This window comes from Leucoraja erinacea, chromosome 6 (genome assembly GCF_028641065.1).
Source record: "Leucoraja erinacea ecotype New England chromosome 6, Leri_hhj_1, whole genome shotgun sequence".
NCBI lineage: Eukaryota > Metazoa > Chordata > Chondrichthyes > Rajiformes > Rajidae > Leucoraja > Leucoraja erinaceus.
Genome location: NC_073382.1, coordinates 568,920 through 582,861, shown reverse-complemented (window position 1 = coordinate 582,861; position 13,942 = coordinate 568,920). Strand labels below are relative to the sequence as shown.

Below are 13,942 nucleotides of genomic sequence, written 5' to 3'. Positions count from 1 at the left end.
GCATTGTAAGGCACCATGCCCGTTGATGTTTACAACGGTGATGATGATGATGATGCGTATCTATCTCCGGAGGATCGTTCTTTGTCGTTCTGTCTCGGCTCTTATCTGTTGCAATCTTGCATTACAACTGCTCTGGGTCACTGTGTTCAGCAGGCAAGTCTCACAAAGGTCAACAAATGACCTCTTTCACCTGGGGACTCCATTTGGCGGGGGAATCTGGACATTTATGGCATCTACATGTGAAATATGTGGGTGGGATATTTCCAAACCACAAGAAACACAAGATTTGTTAACTTTGGGGAAACACAAAGTTGAAAGGTTACAGAGACATTGATTAATGATTGTTATTTCAACTCCACATTAGGTCATGAGGGTATGAGAATCTTGAAGTAGTTTGACCTTGCTCCCACTGCTTCCCAATGTATCCAATCGCTAAGGCCTTATATTAAACCAACTTGTGCGGTAGACTCACCACTGATCTATGAGCTGTTTTATTTTGTATCTGTGCCTATCTGAGTAAAGTCAGATATAGAAAACGGGCAAAGTACAAAATTCCCTCTAACAGCTTCCAAGAATAATATGTTCGCGAGCCATCCAGCAAAGATATTGTGTAGAATAAAGAAATAGTTTCAATACATGAACTGGAACAAGATCCAAAATGGAGCTATTAACACATTACAACAGAAGAGGAAACTCAAACACTCCCCACCAACATCCTCAGGACTTTCTACAGGGGCACGGTGGAGTCTGTACTCACGTACTGCATGAACACGTGGTACTCCAACTGTAACTGCTCAGACAGGAAGTCTCTGCAGAGGGTAGTGAGGGGAGCAGAGAGGATCATTAGCGTCTCCCTACCCTCGGTACAAGAACTGTTCCAGAGCCGCTGCCTGAAAAAAGCACTGAGCATTGCAAAGGACAGACTGCACCCCCTCCACACACACCTGAAACTCCTGCCATCAGGAAAGAGATACCGTAGCATCAAAGCCCGGACAACCAGACTGCTAAACAGCTTCCTGCCACAGGCTGTGAGGCTGCTAAACAGTCACTCCACCTGATTCTGCTGCTTTTGCACTGACACTTTAGTGACTGGCACTGAGTAATAACTCTGGCACTGGCTCTGGCCACTTAAATCAGCTGCCCTGGACATTTTATGACTGTTTTTGCTTGTATTTTAATGTTGCTGTTTTTACCTGCACTTTTTTAAACTATTCGTACTGTTTTATCAGGAACTGGATTGTTTTTTTATTTTATGCGTGAAATGTTTAAGTTTTTATGTGCGATGCTCCGGTATTCCCTGGGAAACGTCTTCTCATTTTGCACTGTACAACTGTTGCTTTGCAAGATGACAATAAAGGATAGAGGATGATGATGATGAAGTTTGTATTTATCGCGAAAGGGCAAAACACAGAAGAGAATCAATTAAAACAAAGAGAATTACAAAAGAACGAGGATAGAGCCTGCTGTCATGGACCAGGCTGATGGATGAACAGGGGGAAATGTGGATTGGCGATAATTCATGAAACTCCACAAATGTGTATCCCAGCCAGGAAGAAAGGTTCTATGGGAGGGGTGAAGCAATCATGACTAACCAAGGAAACTAAAGAGACTATAAATAACTACGGGTCAGTTTAGTTTAGTTTAGATTAAAGATACAGCGTGGAAACAGGTTCTTTGGCCCACCGGGTCAATAGACAATAGACAATGGATGCAGGAGTAGGCCATTCGGCCCTTCGAGCCAGCACCGCCATTCAATGTGATCATGGCTGATCATCCCCAATCAGTACCCCGTTCCTGCCTACTCCCCATATCCCCTGACTCCGCTATTTTTAAGAGCCCTATCTAGCTCTCTCTTGAAAGCATCCAGTGAATCTGCCTCCACCGCCCTCTGAGGCAGAGAATTCCACACACTCACCACTCGGAGTAAACTCATGCAAGTTACGGGTAGAGCGTACAAACTCCGTACAGACAAGCACCCGTAGTCAGGATTGAACCTGTGTCTCTGGCACTGTGAGGCAGTAGCAATGCCACCGTGCTGCCAGTTCGTCTATTGTTTGCAAAAATGTTAGAGGCGATTATTAAAAAAGAACATAGAATAGTTAGAATGAATAGAATAGAATGCCTTTTATTGTCATTCAAACAGACAAGGTTTGATTGAATGAAATTTCATTCCTACAGTCATGACATTCCAAAAAAAACCACACACTTAACACAATTTACACAAACATCCATCACAGTGAATCTCCAACACCTCCTCACTGTGATGGAAGGCAAAAGTCTTATCTCTTCCCTTTGTTCTTCTCCTGCGGTCCAGCAGTCCAACTGCAGCGTCGAGGCGACTGGGGCTCCCGATGTTAAAGCCCCCGGCGGGCGATGGTAAGTCCCGTGGCCGTTAAGCCACGCCGGGCGACGTTAGGCCCCCGGCTCCGAGTCCTTTAAACCCCGCGATTCCGGCGGGAGAAGTTGCCGTTGTGGGAGCTCCGAAAAGCGGTCTCCCACCAGGGACCTGCGAGCTCCCGACGTTCCTGTCCACCGGGCCTGCGGCCAGAGCCTCCGAAGCTCCGGTCGGGTTTCAGCCGCGCGCCACCACAGCTCTCCCCGCTCCGATGTTGGCCAGCTCCGCGATGGCAGGTCCACGACTGGAGCCCTCAGGTTGGAGGCCATCACCGGCTCCACGATGTAAGGCCCAACGACACCGGAGAACCGACAGGGAAATAGTCGGGTCCCCGTTTAGGGAAGAGATTAAACGGTTTCCCACCGAATCCACACCGACAAGCGATCACCCATACATTTGATCGACCCTTCGGCCCTACTTGCCCATGCCACCTAAGATGCCCCATCTACACGGGTCCCACCTGCCCACGTTGGCTCATATCCCTCTAAACCTTTCCTTTCCATATACCTGTCCAAATGTATTTGAAATATTGTCCATCACTGATTTTTCTGCACTCTTGTTTCCAGAGCCTTGCTGGATTATCGCTTTTGCCTGACAAACAGAGGTCACGCTTTCCGAGAGGAGTTCAACGGTACCAGAACGGTCCGCGTTGGCCGCTGGGGAGCCGAGATATAGACCCGCTAATTCGGCCTCGGAAGTCGGCTATGGGAACGGATCTGCCGGCTCCGGCTGGGCCGGAGTTCCAGAGCCCCGGCCGCAGGGGGGCGAATTCGACCCGCTGATCGTCCGCGGAAGTCCCGATGAGGTCGAGATCGGCCGCCTCACCCAGCCTAGGCACCACATTTTCGGGTGGATTTCAAGTGCGCTCTTGTCCGGATTAAAGGAGGCCAGTTGCCGGAAGATCGGCGGTGGACCTGCACATCCTCTGTCAGCTCATTCCATAAACCCATCTCCCAGGTAGGTGAATGTAAAGGAAAGTTGAATAAAAAATAATTCAGCAGTGCGCTGAAGATGGGGGGCATCTAAAGAAGAGCGTGGGGTGCAGTCAGAAGAGCAAAGCCAAATTAACGCTCCTTGATAAAAACTTCACATGAATACATCCTTCTCAACCATACAGCTCCATGGTTAGACATCTAATAAACTAAAACAGGTGAGAGTAACGACTTACTTTATGCAGACCAAAACTAGGAGCAACACGAGTGCGACGAGAATCACTGCAACCACTGCCACAATTGTTGGGAAAGACATATCCCTTCCATCAGGATCTGGAAATACAAAGCCTTCCGTTACTATCTGAGTCAATAAACGTGCAATATGATCAAGAACAGACATGATTCCACATGTAAGAAGGAACTGCAGATGCCGGTTTACCCCGAAGATGGACACAAAATGCCGGAGTAACTCAGCGGGTCAGGCAGCATCACAGATATGATTCCATATTTTCTTTTCCCTGTCCTGTCCCTGGTCCAGGAGAGGATATTTCCACTAGTGGGAGAGTATAGGACCAGAGGGCATAGCATCAGAATAAAAGGACATACCTTTAGAAAGGAGATGTGAAGCCTTACTAATCAAGAATCTGTCAATTTCCGCCTTAAAAATATACATTGACTTGGCCACAGGCGTCTGTAGCAATGAATTCCACAGATTCACCATCCTTTGTCTAAAGAAATTCATTGCTACAGATAGTGGATATTTTTAAGGCGGAGATTGACAGATTCTTGAAGGTAAAAATTATGTCCTTTTATTCTGACCTATGGCCTCTGGTCCAGACTCTCCCACTAGTGGAAACATTCGCTCCACATTCACCCTATCTAGGTCATTGACGATACGATAAGTTTCAATGAAATCCACCCTTATCCTTCTAAACTCCAGAGAGTACAGGCCCAGTGCCTTTAAACGTGCATCATTTGTTAATCAATAGACAATCGACAAAAGAAAATAGACAATAGGTGCAGGAGTTGGCTCTTCGAGCCAGCACTGCCAATCACTATGATCATGGCTGATCATCCACAATCAGTACCCCGTTCTTGCCTTCTCCCCATATCCCCTGACTAAGAGCCCTATCTAACTCTCTCTTGAACGTATGCAGAAAATTGACCTCCACTGCCTTCTGTGGCATAGAATTCCACAGATGCACAACCCTCTAGGTGAAAGTTTTTTTACTCATCTCCATTCTAAATGGCCTACCCCTTATTCTTAAACTGGGGCCCCTGGTTCTGGACTCCCCCAACATTGGGAACATATTTCCTGCCTCTAGCATGTCCAACCCCCTTAATAATCTTGTATGTTTCTATAAGATCCCTTCTAAATTCCAGTATAAACAAGCCCAGTCGCTCCATTCTATCAACATATGACAGTCCCGCCATCCCGGGAATTAACCTCGTGAACCTACGCTGCACTCCCTTAATTGCAAGAATGTCCTTCCTCAAATTTGGAGACCGAAACTGCACACAATACTTCAGGTGTAGTCTCACTGGGGACCTGTACAACTGCAGAAGGACCTCTTTGCTCCTATACTCAACTCCTCTTGTTATGAAGGCCAACATGCTATTCGCTTTCTTCACTGCCTGCTGCATCCAATCATTCCTGGGTTCAGAAGCGAGCACAGAAAGCTCTCAGTGAAGCTTGTTACTGTCTGAAGTGTCAACAATATATTGCAAAGCTTCAAGAAGACAGCAGGAGATAGGGACAGGTTAGAGTGCCTAAAAAATGCTCTATGTTCTCTTCATGTGTCATAATAATTCTGCGCTTGAAAGAAGTCAAGACTCTCCTAGTGGCAGCATGCTGTAAAGGTTGCAAAATTGTTTCCTCCCTTAACTTTTAACCTTCACTTACCACTCTTTCAATGTTACTTGTGATTACTTGACTTCAAGGCACGGTCTAATTTTACATGAAGTGTTGATAACACTTTTACACGCCTTAATCGTGAAAAGGATGGAGGCAAGAAGGAAAGGAGGCTCCCAAGGAAGGAACAGGGGAAAGCCACAGCCACAGCTTCTGACTCTAGTATCATAGAAGCAATATCGAAAATGAACGATGAACTGAAAAATGAACTGAAAAATGAAATGAAAACAAGATTTTGCAGTTTGGAAGAAATGGTGAAAGGAGTTTCGAGCAAATTGAAGGAAGTTCAAGAAAAGCTGATTACGTTACAAGATCAACTTCGTGAACAAAAGGAACAAATTGATAACTTGCGAACCCTGGGCCAGGTAGAGACTTGAAGATTGAAAAACTGGAACGGAGAATGAATGAAAACACTCGAGCACTGCAGCAATATAAGATTAAAAATATGGATCTGGAAAACAGAAGCCGTCGACTGAATTTACGAATTGTTGGTTTGCCGGAAGGTCAGGAAGGAGATAATGTTATAAAATATGCTTCTAAAATGATAAAGGAGACTTTCAACATTGAGCACAATGAAAATCTTCAATTTTTGGGTAATGGACACAGGATTGGGAAGAAATCTGGTAATAAACCGAGACACTTGATTGTTCGGTTTCACTTTTTGCAAATGAAGGAGAATATTCTCCAGGCAGCAAAAAAGTTGGGCGTGGTTGAATATGAAGGATGCAAGTTTCGGTTTGTTCCTGATTATAATTACGAGCTTTTGGAAATAAGAAAGTCTTTTCATAATGTAATGTCTGATCTGTTTAAGAAAATGTTGCGCCCAGCCTTACTTTATCCAGCTGGACTGCGAATACGACTTTTCAACGGTAACATTCGATTTTTTAACAATCCTCAAGACGCTTCCAGCTTTTTGGAGATTTACGAGGTTGAAGGGGAGTAATTGATAGCTGATTAAGTTATAATTGGAGAGTTACTGTTCCTATTTTGACAATATATCATTTGGTAATGATTAAGAATTTAACTGGACGAGTTGTTTTTCTTTTATATATATTAATTTTTAAGAATTTCTCTGTTAGTTTTTTACTTTTAAAAGTGAAGGAATTTGTGTTCCCCTGTCTTTAGACAAATTAAGTGAGCGCACTTCATATTTTGACCTTGGATAAATAATATGTAGCTCTTGCTCTTCAGCTTCATTGCCAGCATGTATTTTTTTTCTCTCTCAAACCACAACAATGATTGTGTTATGGCTATTGAGTGGCAAATATGCTTTTTTCTACATTAGGTGCTGTTGCTAGGAGGGATGGGGGTAGGGAAGGGATTAGGTAGCTTTCTGACTGTCTATTGGTCAGTTTGGGGCTTTACATGGGTGGGTGGGGTGTGGGAGGGGTCTTTTGTTTCTTATTTAGTGTTTTTCATTTGTGCAAAATCTGAACTACAAAAATGTCTGAAATGTTGTCACTTCTGACTCCGCCCTAGGTTTTTCTTCTTCCAGTATCATGGACTATTAGGCTTTAAGAAATTAACCCTTTACATCCCACATGATTTTTACAAGCAATATGGATAAAGGTATTAACTTCCTTTCATGGAATGTGAATGGCTTGAACCATCCCATTAAGAGGAATTTTTAAAAAAAAGTTTTTTCGCAGACTAAATGCTCAGATTATTTTTGTTCAGGAAACTCATGTAAGGTAAATTGACAATCAACAATTTTTCAATTTTTGGAGCGGTCAGCAGTTTCATTCAAATTCACGGGCTAAGGTGAAAGGAGTCTCTAGTTTTATTGACTCCTCAATTCCATTTGTTCATTATGAAACAATTTCTGATCCATATGGTAGATTTTTGGTGATTACTGGTGTTCTTTATAAGCAAAAAGTTGCTATGGTGACTGTTTAAGCACCAAATATTGATCACCTTGAGTTTTTTAAACAGTTAATTGCATTATTTACTAATTTAAATGAACACTTTTTAATAATGGGTGGAGATTTCAATTGCTGTCTGAACCCCTTGATTGACAGATCTACATCTGATCATGTGCTTCCAAATCAGCTAGTTTTATCAATTCTTTTTTACTTGACTCTGGAATGTTAGAAGTTTGGAGATTCTTACACCCAAATGACAAAGAATTTTCTTTTTTTTCTCATGTATATCATAGTTATTCTAGGATTTGTTTGTGGCGTCAACCTAAACACGGGCCACTCATGCTCGAACCCTCGTCAGGAGATACGAGGGCGGGCACGTGACTAGAGGGAATGGGCTAGAGGGAGGGTCCTGGTACTTAAGGTCTCTCACCTCGAGACCTTGAGGAGTCAACCGGTAGCTGAGCCTGAGAGAACAACCTCGCTCAGCTACGGCAACAACGTAATATAGTTAGCGCATCTACCTAAGGTGTCACCACTGAATAAACAGCTCTTTGAACCGGCCTGATGACTCATCTTTATTCACCACTGGTGACCCCGAATGTCCAAATTGAAATTTGGACTCTCCTGAAGCACGCAGCCTCGGGAGACCTGATGTCTACAGCCGGCTGCCCAGCCCTGCAGAACGACGCTGCAGCCAACCCGGCCCCGCAGTTTGGTATGCCGCCTCTTCCCCACCAGCTGCTGCTCACCGGAGCTGAGAAGCCGCCGCTGCTGCCGCTCTCCCGCTCCCGGCAAAGGGACAGGCCGCCTTGTGCGACGGCTGCCATGCTCCACCGCATGACCTGCCCAGAGCCGACCACCGGAGCGGTGAGGCTTTATCAGCCACCGCTGCCCCACCAGCTGCTGTAGGAGCTGCGAGCGTAGCAATGCCGACGCACGCCCGACGGCCCTGGGAGCAGAGAGAGAGTACCTGCCGCTCTCCCGCTCCTGGCAACGGGCTAGGCCAACACCCTTCACCGCACCGGGCCTCCCCGCAGACGCGGCTCCAGGCCCTGCCCCGGCCTCACCTCACCTGCACCGCACCGGGCCTCACCGCGGACACGGCTGCAGACCCAGCACCGCAACAGGCCTCACCGCGGTCACGGCTCGACACCCTGCACCTCACCTGCAGACCCGGCACCGCAACAGGCTGGCCACTGCCCAGGGCTTAGCCACCCGATAGCTCGGGCTTACCCGGGGCGCCTGCCGAAGACGCCCTTTCTTCACCTCACCGGCATGGACACTGAAGATCCCTGGGCGCTGTCTGCCTGTCCGGCCCAGGGATTCAATCGCTGGTGAAGTCCGCTTCAGCCATCCGGCAAAATGGCCACCGTGGCTGCCTGAAACAAGCGACCGCGCGACTACAAACATGGCCGCCGCAGCCGGCCGGAAGAGAAACTCGAACTCACAAACTTACCGTCCACAGCGCCACCTTCCGGTTGGACGCGTCACTGCAGCCGCACCGCCGTTCACAGCGCCACCTTCCAGCTGGATGTTGTTACTGCAGCCTGAGCATCGGTTGCATAGCCCCATTCAGGCCAGAGGCTGTCACTGCAACACTATCCTGCACAATGAACACTGGACAATTTGAACTTTGGACACTGATTGCACTGTAATTTGCCTTGTTACTGTTCATTTTGTGTTCACTGCCTTTCCACGCCCAGCTCAGCAATCAGTTTATATATTTTATTTCGTTCTTTTTCCTTCATTGTTGCCGACGCTCCCAGCCGTCGCTGGGGGCCGTATTTCTCAGGACGCGATCCCTTCGCTGGTCGAGGAGATGCGACGGTGTCTCTTCCGTCAGGCGGCTTCTGCATCGGTCTCCTCGTGCCCCTCGGTACCTCGGGATCGCCCACGCAGAGCGTCACTGCGCCCATGGAGCCTCCTTCCCGAATCATGCCCGGGGTGTCCCCGATCCACATGCAGGAGCCGCCCTCGACCATTCTATTTCTTCCTCTGGTTCTGGGGGGGGGGGTCCTGTGGCATCAGCCTAAACACGGGCCACTCATGCTCGAACCCTCGTCAGGAGATATGAGGGCGGGCACGTGATGTCATGGGTTAGAGGGAGTGTCCTGGTACTTAAGGTCTCTCACCTCGAGACCTTGAGGAGTCAACCGGTAGCTGAGCCCGAGAGAACAACCTCGCTCAGCTACAGCAACAACGTAATATAGTTAGCGCACCAACCTAACGTGTCACCACTGAATAAACAGCTCTTTGAACCGGCCTGACGTCTCATCTTTATTCACCACGTATGGTGCCGCTACAACTTTATAATAGATTCTCGGCTAGCTTCATCGGTCACTGCATGTGAGTATGATGCAATTGCTATTTCTGATCATGCACCATTGAAACTATCAATCAAACTACCTGATTCCAAGTTTAGTGCTAGACAATGGCGATTTAATGCTACTTTGCTTCAAGACTTAAATTTTGTTAATTTTATTAAAGATCAGATTGCTTTTTTCTTCTTAATAATAATAATAATAATAATTTTATTTATAGAGCACTTTAAAAACAAACATAGCTGCAACAAAGTGCTGTACATCACTAATCAATGACAAAAAAGTTAATACACACCAAAAATAACAATCAAAAGACATAGTAGGAAAAGACATGTAAAATAAAGAAACATCAAAAACACCAAAAACAGAAGCAAAGCCTCAGGCATGGTCAAAAGCCAGGGAGTACAAATGTGTTTTAACACTGGATTTGAAGATGGACAGTGAGGGGGCCTGTCTGATGTGCAACGGCAGGGTGTTCCAGAGTGCCGGAGCAGCAACAGAGAAGGCTCTATCCCCTCTGAGCCTCCGACTAGACCTCGGTACCTCCAGGAGCAGCTGACCTGAGGGACCGGGCAGGAGCGTATGGGTGGAGCAGCTCAGAGAGGTAAGGCGGGGCGAGCCCATTCAGAGATTTAAAAACAAATAACAGTATCTTAAAATGAACTCGAAAGTGCACCGGGAGCCAGTGGAGGGAGGCCAGAATTGGCGATTTGTGCTCCCTCTTTCGAGTCCCTGTTAAAAGGCGAGCAGCAGCATTCTGAACCAACTGGAGACGAGTCAGTGAAGAACGAGCAACTCCAAAATAGAGCGCATTACAGTAATCTAGCCTCGATGTAATAAAGGCATTTATTTCTTGACAAACTCTACTGAAGAAATATCCAATGGTGTAGTCTGGGATGCTTTTAAGGCATATATTTGTGGAGAAATTAGTTCATACTCTGCGGGATTAAAAAAACAAACTTAAAAAGAAATATGTATATTGGCTGACAAGTTAAAGAAATCGATAAAAAAGTATTCAAAAGCTCCTAGTTTAGAGCTCTATAAGAATAGAGTTGAACTTCAATTGAGATATGATTTGTTTTTAGTATCACTGATTGAGAACCAGCTACTTAAAACCAAAAGCCAATTTTATATACATGGCGAAAAATCTGTTAACTTACTCGCTAATCAGTTGAAAGCGGTGTCGGCCAAACGTCAGATTACTAAAGTGAGTAAACGGGATGGTACACTAACTGTAGACCATGACGAAATTAATATATCCTTTCAGGAATTGCATACCTCTTTATACCAATCAGAATGTCCTACTGATTCCAATATAATGCATGAGTTTATAAAGAAAGTGAACTTGCCAAATTTACCACATAATGAGTCTCTGTTGTTCGATGAACCCATCACGGAAGCAGAAATACAGAAAGCAATCCTTTCAATGAATTCTGGTAAAGCTCCTGGCTTAGATGGGTTTACAGTAGAATTTTAAAAGTATTTTTCAAGTTTACTGTCTCCCTGGCTATGCAAGGTTTTTAAAGAAACATTTTTAAGGAATAGATTACCACAATCTTTTTATGAAGCATCTATTTCTTTAATTCTTAAAAAAGATAAAAACCCTACTGAAGTGACATCATATAGACCTGTATCACTGTTAAATATAGGCTCCAAAATTCTTTCCAAAATATTAGCTATGAGATTGGAAAATATTTTACCGCAAAATATCTCTGAAGATCAGACAGGTTTTATTAAAAATCGTTACATACTTTAACATTAGGAGATTAATGAATATTGTATATACAGCATCAAATAAAACCCCAAAATGTGTCATTTCACTTGATGCCGAGAAGGGAATACTTATTCAATACACTTGAAAAATTTAAGATTGGTCCAAAATGTATTTCCTGGATCAAGCTGATATATCATATACCCCAGGCTTCTGTACTCACTAATAATCAGAAATCCCATTTTTTCAGGCTCTTTTGAGGTTCTAGACTTTGGAACCTATTGCTTTGGAACCTTTGGCCACCGCTATTAGGGAATCCCCTAATATTTTTGGTATTGTCCGCGGGAATATGACACATAAGCTATCTCTTTATGCAGATGATCTGTTATTATTCATTTCCAACCCTGAGAAATCTATTCCGGCAATTGTAGCATTATTTAATCAATTTAGTAGTTTCTCTGGTTATAAACTAAATCTTATTAAGAGTGAGCTTTTTCCATGAAATAATCTAGTTTTGTTTTATGGACAGTCTCCACTTAGATTGACTACCAAAAGTTTTACTTATTTAGGTATTAAGATTACCAAGAAACACAAGGATTTATTTAAAGCTAATTTTATGCCTTTAATTGACCATATCAAACAACAGTTTACTAAATGGTCACCAATGTCCTTATCTTTAATCGGCCGAATTAATGCTATTAAAATGTTCATTTTACCTAAATGTTTGTATTTATTTCAGACGATACCAATTTTTATTGCCAAATCTTTCTTTGATATTATTGATTCCAAAATTTCTTCATATATATGGCAGAATAAAAATTCCACACTAAGTAAAAAATACTTACAGAAATCAAAAAAAGATGGTGGTTTGGCATTGCCGAACCTTAGATTCTACTCTTGGGCAGTCAATGTTCGTTATTTAACGTTTTAGACAAAAGATTTAGAAGATACCCAATGTCCAGGATGGATAAATCTTGAATGTGATTCTATGCAAGGACTATCATTGGCTTCTATTCTAGGGGCCTCGTTACCTTTTACAATTACGAGATTGAATAAATATATGATATATATAAATATATAAATATAAACAAGGGGTCACAGTTTAAGGATAAGGGGGAAATCTTTTAGGACCGAGATGAGGTCTTTTTTCACAAAGAGAGTGGTGAATCTCTGGAATTCTCTCCTGCAGAAGGTAGTTGAGGTCAGTTCATTGGCTATATTTAAGAGGGAGTTAGATGTGGCCCTTGTGGCTAGGGGGATCAGGGGGTATGGAGAGAAGGCAGGTACAGGATACTGAGTTGGATGATCAGCCATGATCATATTGAATGGCGGTGCAGGCTCGAAGGGCCGAATGGCCTACTCCTGCACCTAATTTCTATGTTTCTATGACTAACCCAATAATAAGACATACGTTTCGAATATGGTCAAGTCAAGTCAATTCAAGTTTATTTGTCACATACACATACGAGATGTGCAGTGAAATGAAAGTGGCAATGCTCGCGGACTTTTGTGCAAAAGACAAACAACAAAACAACCACACAAATTATAAACACAATCATAACACACATATTATTTTACATAATAAATAATGGAATGAAAAACGTTCAGTAGAGTTAGTCCCTGGTGAGATAGGCGTTTACAGTCCGAATTGCCTCTGGGAAGAAACTCCTTCTCAACCTCTCCGTTCTCACCGCATGGCAACGGAGGCGTTTGCCTGACCGTATCAGCTGGAACAGTCCATTGCAGGGGTGGAAGGGGTCTCCCATGATTTTATTTGCTCTGGAGTTGCACCTCCAGTTGTATAGTTCCTGCAGGGGGGCGAGTGAAGTTCCCATAGTGCGTTCGGCCGAACGCACTACTCTCTGCAGAGCCTTCTTGTCCTTGGCAGAGCAATTCCCAAACCAGATGGTAATGTTCCCGGACAAGATGCTTTCCACCGCCGCTGCGTAGAAGCACTGGAGGATCCTCGGAGACACTCTGAATTTCCTCAATTGCCTGAAGTGGTAAAGGCGCTGCCTTGCCTTACTCACGAGTGCTGAGGCGTGTGATGCCCATGTCATATCCTCGGAGATGTGGACTCCCAGATATTTAAAACAGTTCACCCTATCCACAGGATCCCCATTTATCCTCAATGGAGTGTACGTCCTCGGATGATGTGCCCTCCTAAAGTCCATGATCAGCTCCTTCGTTTTTTTGATGTTCAAGAGGAGGCTGTTATCCTGGCACCAGAGTGCTAGATCAGCCACCTCCTCCCGGTAGGCCTTCTCATCGTTGTCTGAGATCAGGCACACCACCACAGTGTCATCAGCAAACTTAATTATTGAGTTGGAGCTGAACCTAGCCACACAGCCATGTGTGTACAGGGAGTACAATAGGGGGCTGAGGACGCAACCCTGGGGCGATCCTGTGCTCAGGGTGAGGGACTTCGATGTATTCCCTCCCATCTTGACTACCTGGGGCCTGGCGGTGAGAAAGTCCAGGACCCAGGCACACAGGGAGGTGTTGAGCCCCAATTCCATTAGCTTCCCGGCCAGTCTGGTGGGGACTATCGTGTTGAAGGCTGAACTGTAGTCTATGAACAGCATCCTCACGTAGCCCCCCTTCTGGCTGTCCAGATGGGAGAGAGCGGTGTGCAAGACCTGGGAGACCGCATCGTCCGTGGACCTGTTCAGACGGTATGCGAACTGCAACGGGTCCATGTTCCGAGGGAGGAAGGCACAGATGTGATTCTTCACCAGCCTCTCAAAGCATTTCATGACTACCGAGGTAAGGGCCACCGGACGGTAGTCATTCAGACAGGCTGGGGAGG

At 44.9% G+C, this 13,942-nt stretch overlaps 1 protein-coding gene across 1 annotated transcript in view; it reads right to left on the bottom strand.

The window, feature by feature from the left end:
- Positions 1 to 13,942, bottom strand: part of LOC129697818 (interleukin-13 receptor subunit alpha-2-like) — a 67,262-nt gene that overhangs the window by 7,328 nt on the left and 45,992 nt on the right. The window contains exon 9 of the mRNA XM_055636448.1: positions 3,564 to 3,660. Coding sequence (XP_055492423.1) covers positions 3,564 to 3,660 — 97 coding nt within the window. The remainder of the gene's footprint in view (positions 1 to 3,563; positions 3,661 to 13,942) is intronic.